The 7,500-nt window shown below is 45.0% G+C and overlaps 1 protein-coding gene across 1 annotated transcript in view; it reads right to left on the bottom strand.

Moving 5' to 3' along the window:
• Nucleotides 1–7,500, bottom strand: part of itgbl1 (integrin, beta-like 1) — a 37,588-nt gene that overhangs the window by 10,530 nt on the left and 19,558 nt on the right. Inside the window, exons 7-8 of the mRNA XM_056580233.1 lie at nt 7,177–7,323; nt 257–373 (exon numbers count right to left, since the gene is read on the bottom strand). Coding sequence (XP_056436208.1) covers nt 257–373; nt 7,177–7,323 — 264 coding nt within the window. The remainder of the gene's footprint in view (nt 1–256; nt 374–7,176; nt 7,324–7,500) is intronic.

Raw genomic sequence — 7,500 nt, 5'->3', positions numbered from 1 at the left:
TTGTGTGCTTCTGTGTGTGTGTGTGTGTGTGTGTGTGTGTGTGTGTGTGTGTGTGTGTGTGTGTGTGTGTGTGTGTGTGTGTGTGGGTGTGTGTGTGTGTGTGTGTGTGTTTATCGGTGTTGCTGTGCACGTTAGTGCTGGTGTGTGTTTGTGTGTGCATCTTTATGTGATTGTGTTTCTGTGTATGTGTGTGTATATGTGTGTGCTTGTGTGTACGACTGCGGACACCTGTCTGGGTGTCTTGATTTGTGCTTACCTCCGCAGATGTCACCGTTGAGGTCTTCGCACTGCCGGTCGTCACACTCACAGTTCTTGCCATGGATACGACTGTCTCCTGGAGGATGGCAGGCACACTGACCACACTGGCACTGCCCTGCACACACACACACACACACACACACACACACACACACACACACACACACACACACACACACACACACACACACACACACACACACACACACACACACACACACTCTCCTGTTAATAGATTCCCACCGAACTGGGAGCATTTAATGGATTTTAAACTGGAGTTAATCTCCATTAAAATGATCCCTCCAGGCACACAAGCCTATCTTGTATGTAAATCAATCACTCCGTTTCCCACTTAAATCCAGATTTGAATGCTACTTCATGCAGCCACCTATGCACACTCACATGCCTGAAACACACACGCACACACACACACACACACACACACACACACACACACACACACACACACACACACACACACACACACACACACACACACACACACACACACACACACACACACACACACACACACACACAGTGAGTGTGCAGGCTAATGACACAACTCATTAGAAACACATAATTTATTCTTGAATCTGTCTGACCTGTCATTGTAGTTGAGCACTATTCCCTCCCATTGATCATCTCACACAAACACTGACAGAGCTGCAATAACTCCATCCATAGCCACTTCCGGCTCACATTCTGGTCAAATTATATTACTACCGGATGATTCGTTTTTTCATCTGTTCTTATCTGTAGTAGGATAAATACTGTCTTTCTATACTTACAACACAGTCGACCGATTTATAGCATTGGTTTCCCTTTAAGTTAGCCTTTTTAAAATGTTTTGAACCTTAGAAGCTTCAAAGCTTTCTTATTTGACACTAGCAAATTTTGCACAACTGATTCATTGTTTTGTGGGTCTTCTTTCCAACTTAATAATCATCAATTATTGGCTAACTACAGTCCATTACAGAACATTCACCCTATTTGCATCTCGACTTTATTATCATTTCCCCCAAAAAAAAAGTTTGAAAACATTTTTAAGAATGTGTATAATATCATTGTTCTGGAAGACAACGTGTCTGTTTTTTTTTGTCTGATGTCGACACATTTTTTTGTGGAAACTCACGACTCTCTCTACGGGGGAAAAAATGTATTTGCTTCTTACGACCTTTCATGTGGAAGACATTGTCAAGGTCAGTGCATGAAATATGATCACGGGGAAAAAATGCATACATCATGTCATCCATTCATTACTCTGCAGAAAGCATCAGCCTATGTAGAATATGCCCCATACCAGACACCGAATCCCCCCCCCCCCACACACACACATGCAAAGACACCATTAAACAGACATTATTTCTATAGGAAGACACACAAACACACAAATTCACACTGGCACCAACACACACACACACACACACACAGATTCACACGTGTTTGGGTCTGTGTGTGTGTGACGTTGTCATTAAGATGCTTCTGTCTGAATGGAGAGCAGGTCCAACACACACACACACACACACACACACACACACACACACACACACACACACACACACACACACACACACACACACACACACACACACACACACACACACACACATAATCACTGTCTAGTAACCACACTCGGTGAACTCAAAGAGGACACACCAGTGGCTACTCAGGGGGCACCGTAACCCTAGCAACCAAAGACGTCATCACATCACTGGCTTATCGATTATCACTGTGGTCCGCACACACGCATCCACTGCTCGGATGCGTGTGTGCGTGACAGAGACACGTGTGTGTGTGTGTGTGTGTGTGTGTGTGTGTGTGTGTGTGTGTGTGTGTGTGTGTGTGTGTGTGTGTGTGTGTGTGTGTGTGTGTGAGTGATGGACCCGCTCTCTATTCAGACAGAAGCACCTTAATGACAACATCACATAAACCGGTCTGAAACACTTTGTTTGCTTGTAGCAGTAACAGGAGAAGCAGGGGGTGTTAGGCCTATGTTAATCGAAACCCCTGGGGTTGTTTGTGGCTATCTAACTCTTTCATGTTTTTCTGGAGTTTTCACATACACACACCCACACACACACACACACACACACACACACACACACACACACACACACACACACACACACACACACACACACACACACACACACACACACACACACACACACACACACACACACAAGCAATGCTTACAACTCTTATTGACCTACATGACAGAATGATCTACCTGATCTCAAATGAGCAAAGGAAAGCTTAGAAACCAATAAATGAAATTAAATTAAAGTGAAACCAATTCCAAACCTAAAATCATGTATGTGTGTGTGTGTGTGTGTGTGTGTGAGACATGTGTGTGTGTGTGTGTTTGTTTGTATGTGTGTGCATGTGTGTGCATCAGCATGTATGTTTTAGAGTAGTAATCATGCATACATTGAACCGTGTGGATTAGCACTAGTTTATTAGCCTAGTTGTGCTGTCTCCAAACGCACGCTTTCTTCTCTTGCCTTCGAGTTCCCTTTTCCTCTGTTGTGACAGCCAGCAGCAGGTCCAGCCGCCACGACGAACGGGATAAATCCCATCCAACCACAAGCATCTCCTGCGTCGCCTCTCCTTCAGTTCTCCGGATGAAAAGTCTCCCCGGCTAAAGCATTCCATTAGCAAGCCAAGGCTAGTATTTATCATGGGAGCAGAGCAAACAAGCACCTTAAACTATCCCAGCCAGCCCCTAAGACAGCCTGACAGCTCTAGCATTGTCTTGTCCGCCAAGATACTGAAAAGAATATACACCCCAAGCAAACGTCTGGCTTGTTCATCGTTAAAGGCATCCATTTTTATCCTCCCTCGATTTGTTCTGCTTCATGTTGTTCGATATATAGCCTCTTGCTCTCGAAGATAGGATGGTGGTGGTGTTGCACCACAGAAGTCAACTCCATAGAATGAACAGAAATAATAGAGAGAAATACTTTGAAAATAGGTTGTGTAATAACCCAATATGTCACGCACTGCATGACAACTTATGATATAGAGAGGTATTTAGGGCCCATAAAGATACAGGCTTTGTCTGGGCTTATCTAAATCATTAACCTATGTGTCTTTGTAAGCTGTAAAACATAAAAAGGATTACAGAATTGTAATTCAACTGCTGTTTTTCTGAAATTGTCCATTTTCCACATTCTTCTCGCAACAGAATTGCTCTCTCTCTCTCTCTCTCTCTCTCTCTCTCTCTCTCTCTCTCTCTCTCTCTCTCTCTCTCCATCTCGTTCTCTCTTGCTGTCTCTTGCTCTATCTCTCTCACACCCCCCCCCTCCATTGCTCTCTCTTTTTACAGACAGTGCGGACTCCTGCAAAATTAAACAATTTTCGATGGCGAAAAGACTGATGTGGAAGTAGGTATAACAGAATACATTATACCCTAGCTTCCCAAAGGCCATCACAAAGTGAGGAGCTAAAGGTCAGACCTGGAGAAACAGGGAAGTATTAAGATCGAAGAGAGCATATTGTCAACATACGTTTGTCAGAGACATACACTTTAAACTCTAAAGTATCGAAAACCATTCCCATTGCATCAGAAAACATCAAACCAATTATCTTCTGCGATTACAGAGAGAGAAGATGATGTGAAAAAACACTGCTATTTGTACTATTATAAATACACCATCTGCATGGTGTAAATATGTATTCACCACATGTTGACATGAGAAACCCATCAAGCCTAATTCAGTGGTAAGCTAATGAGCGTGTGAGCACGTTTTGCCGCTGTTACGTCTGACATTCAACGGCCCATTAGCAGAATAAATGTTACGACGGGCACGATAGTCCAGCTACCTTGTCGAGATGGAAGGCAATGATTTACCAGCAACGTTTAATACACCACCTCCCTATATATATTCCTGACAATGCATATAAGAGGTTTTCTTTTTTACTGTATTTAAGAGTATGTTGGGTGGGCAACCCAGGGGCGGCCTTCCCTACAGGCGGGTCAGGCGGCCGCCTAGAGCGCCATCTAGAGGGGGAGCGCAAAATATAAAATGCGCCCGAAAAAAAAAAAAAAAAAATTACTTATTGGCCCCCCCTTCCCCCCCCCCCCCCCCCCCGCCTAGAGCGCCAAATGTCCTGGGGCAACCATTGAACTCCCAGGAACCAGCAGAAAGATGAATACAGCAGGTGCTTCCTCGAGGAAATACCATAGCCCGAAGAATGTGCTAGTCTAAAGCTCTTGAAAAAAAAAGAAGGAAAGCTGAAACTCTGTCACCTTGACTGCTGCTGTTGGAGGCTTTGGTACAGAGGTTTAACATGCCCTGGTGTGTACCAGACACATCCATTTAGCCTGCAGTGATTCCCTACCTCTGTCACCTTCACTCTACCTCGTTTTCTGTCAGTCTGCAGGTACTGGGCCTGGGTTACTTGTGTCACCTTGCTTTATTCGTTTTGCGTTCACTTCCCACTGGAAGGAATCTGAGACATTCAAATACAATAAAGGATTGCTCTATCTCCGTCCATGGGTATTTGCATTCTTGTCATTGCACAACACAAACCGATGGGAGAATGAAACAGCCAATATTCCCTCTTCTGAACACATGAGTAACTAACTGAAATCTAATCCAGGATTAATCTGGGGCATTGTAATGTGAAAACAAAACACTATGTGTCATACGCCATGATTATGGCAGTGTAAGTGAGCCCTTTGCACTTCTGAATTGTAGCCCCCAATCATAGTGGGTGGGCAGGGAAATAAACAAATGTAAAAAACAAAACAGTAAATTGTTCCTTGACAAAGGACAATTTCAAGTGTCATTTTGCAGGAGCAATTGGGATAATTGAAAGGTGCTGCTGGAGGAATTCAAGCTAATTAACCTCAACCTGCACACAAGTTAATCTTTTGCTGTTTCATTAGGTGTCTCCACCACCCTGTTGTTCTTCCCATAGGCCTGAGGCGGGCAGTACTACTGTGTCTGCAACGAAGCATTCACAGTGTGTAATTCAGAGGTGAAAAACAAGCCACTCAGACTGTTATTGCTGGCTCCAACTAGATTGTGCTTTTATCTTCTTTATGTGTAGTATCGTACAAGCATTTCCCTACACGTTATATCAGTTTTATTGTGGATTAAAGCAGAAGCGAATGTCAACTTGAATAGAAAGGCAGCTGTGTGCATTCATAGTTGCGGTTGATTTTTTTCAAGACTTTTCCATGCCACTAAAATCAGAATTTTGGTCTTGTGGAGTCGGTAGGCAAAGCCAACATTTTGTGTGTACCCTGAGGATTATACTCTGCAGTTGATATACTGTGGCGTCTTCAAAGACCTCCCTTCAGCGCTCAAAATGAAACCTGCCCACCATGCCTTACATTAACCCATGGTGAGTCTGGGCAGTGGGACTGAGCAGGATAGGTTCCACCAAATGGGACCAAGCTAAAGTACTGGCAAAAAAAAGCAATTCAACCGTCAAATCCAATAGGGGAATGTCAAGCTGAGTTACCTTGAGGCCCCGAAACTACACAGCAGGCCTTTTCTGTAGCTTTTCATGTCATGGTGGACGCTGGCCTTTATCTTTGAGTCAGGGTTCAGGAATACAGCCAGATGCCCCCCCACCCCCCACCCCCTTGAGATCTAATACAATGTTAAAGTCGAAGAAAGCGAGTGTGTTGTAGCTATACTGAACAAAAGGACATACCGTGCCTTAGCCGTGATTGATTATGGCTGCTGCATCAGTGTAAAAATACAGATACAGCAGCTGTTGTATAAAACTCATGAGAACGCAGTAATGGGTTTGAACAAATGGCTGTGCCGTATCTTGCATCTGACCTTCAGGCCCATCTCAGCGGTTATCTCCGGGTTGCGAGAAACATGCTAACATGTTTGTGACCTGTTAACACTGTGTCCAACCACGTAGAGCCAGAAGGACCTGTACGGCCAGCTGGGGGTTGTGATTCTCAGATACGCAACATGACGTGGATAGATACTTAGATCATGACCTTTCAGGTATAAGCATGACGCGTTGATCTGTACCCTTGCCTATTCCTCGCCGGGTTTTACAGCCATTGCTAGCGATCCAGGGTCTCAACGTAGCATTGCTAATGTAATTGCTGAGGTTGCAGGGAAACAGTGGCGGACAGGTGTCAGACACACCATCAGCTATCACGGCGTAAGATCTTGCTAGCTGATGAGCACTACTTTCTATGTCACCATCCCTCTCTTTATTTACACAATGGGTCACGGATTTCAATACTACAGAACCACTATATTACAGTTACAAATGGATGGCTCCTAGGCACTGTGTTTGAATGTATATGTCTGGTGTCGGCTATCTGCCCACCGTGGAAACACACCCACATGGGTCACATATTGCATGGATTACCAATGTTCTCCTCGTAAAGATTCTTCTATTAGACATTGATTTGATACTAAGAGGCTTCAGGAAATCAAGCTACTTCCAGTGGGGCCACTCTTGAGGCACATGCCGCATGGTGATAAATCTCCACACATTGACTCTAGTGCTGTTGGAGGAGCTGCCACACTGTCGCACACCCGACGGGTCATTATTCATGTACTCAGGCTGCTCTGTATTATATTTGATGGATGGACAGATTAGATTTCTGTGTGGTCTGGCGTATTTTGGAGGATTCCCCTCTCTCTCTTTGTCCCGCTCTCTGTCCCTCTCTCTCAATATTTAATATTCTCTCTTTCTGTTGCTCTCTTTCTTCCCTTTTCTGTTTTTCTCCGTCTCTCTTTCTACCTCTGAATTCAATATTCAAGATTATCTCTCTATGTCAAGCTACCATCCCCCCCCCCCCCTCTCTCTCTCTCTCTCTCTCTCTGTCTCTGTCTCTCTGTCTTTCTCTCTCTTCTATCTCAGTGAGCAGATACTGCCAGCGTTACCATGGCAACAGTACTGGGGCGGAGGGTTTTGCCGTCGTACCTCGTCCGAAGCAGGACAGATTGGACGTTCCTCGGCACCTCTTCTGGCTGTTGTCGGGGGACTGCGCGCAGGACAGCGGATGTTCACACTTGGTGCCCGTCCAGCCCTCCTTACAGTCACACCTGCCACACTGGCACTGGCCGTTACCTGTACACGAGGTAGTGAGGGAGAGAGACACAGAGACACAGAGAGAGAGAGAGAGAGAGAGAGAGAGAGAGAGAGAGAGAGAGAGAGAGAGAGAGAGAGAGAGAGAGAGAGAGAGAGAGAGAGAGAGAGAGACAGACAGACAGACAGACAGACAGACAGACAGACAGACAGACAGAC

This window comes from Gadus chalcogrammus, chromosome 20, assembly GCF_026213295.1.
Source record: "Gadus chalcogrammus isolate NIFS_2021 chromosome 20, NIFS_Gcha_1.0, whole genome shotgun sequence".
NCBI lineage: Eukaryota > Metazoa > Chordata > Actinopteri > Gadiformes > Gadidae > Gadus > Gadus chalcogrammus.
Note: the sequence above shows the minus strand (reverse complement) of the source record. Positions and strands in the feature narration are given on the sequence as shown.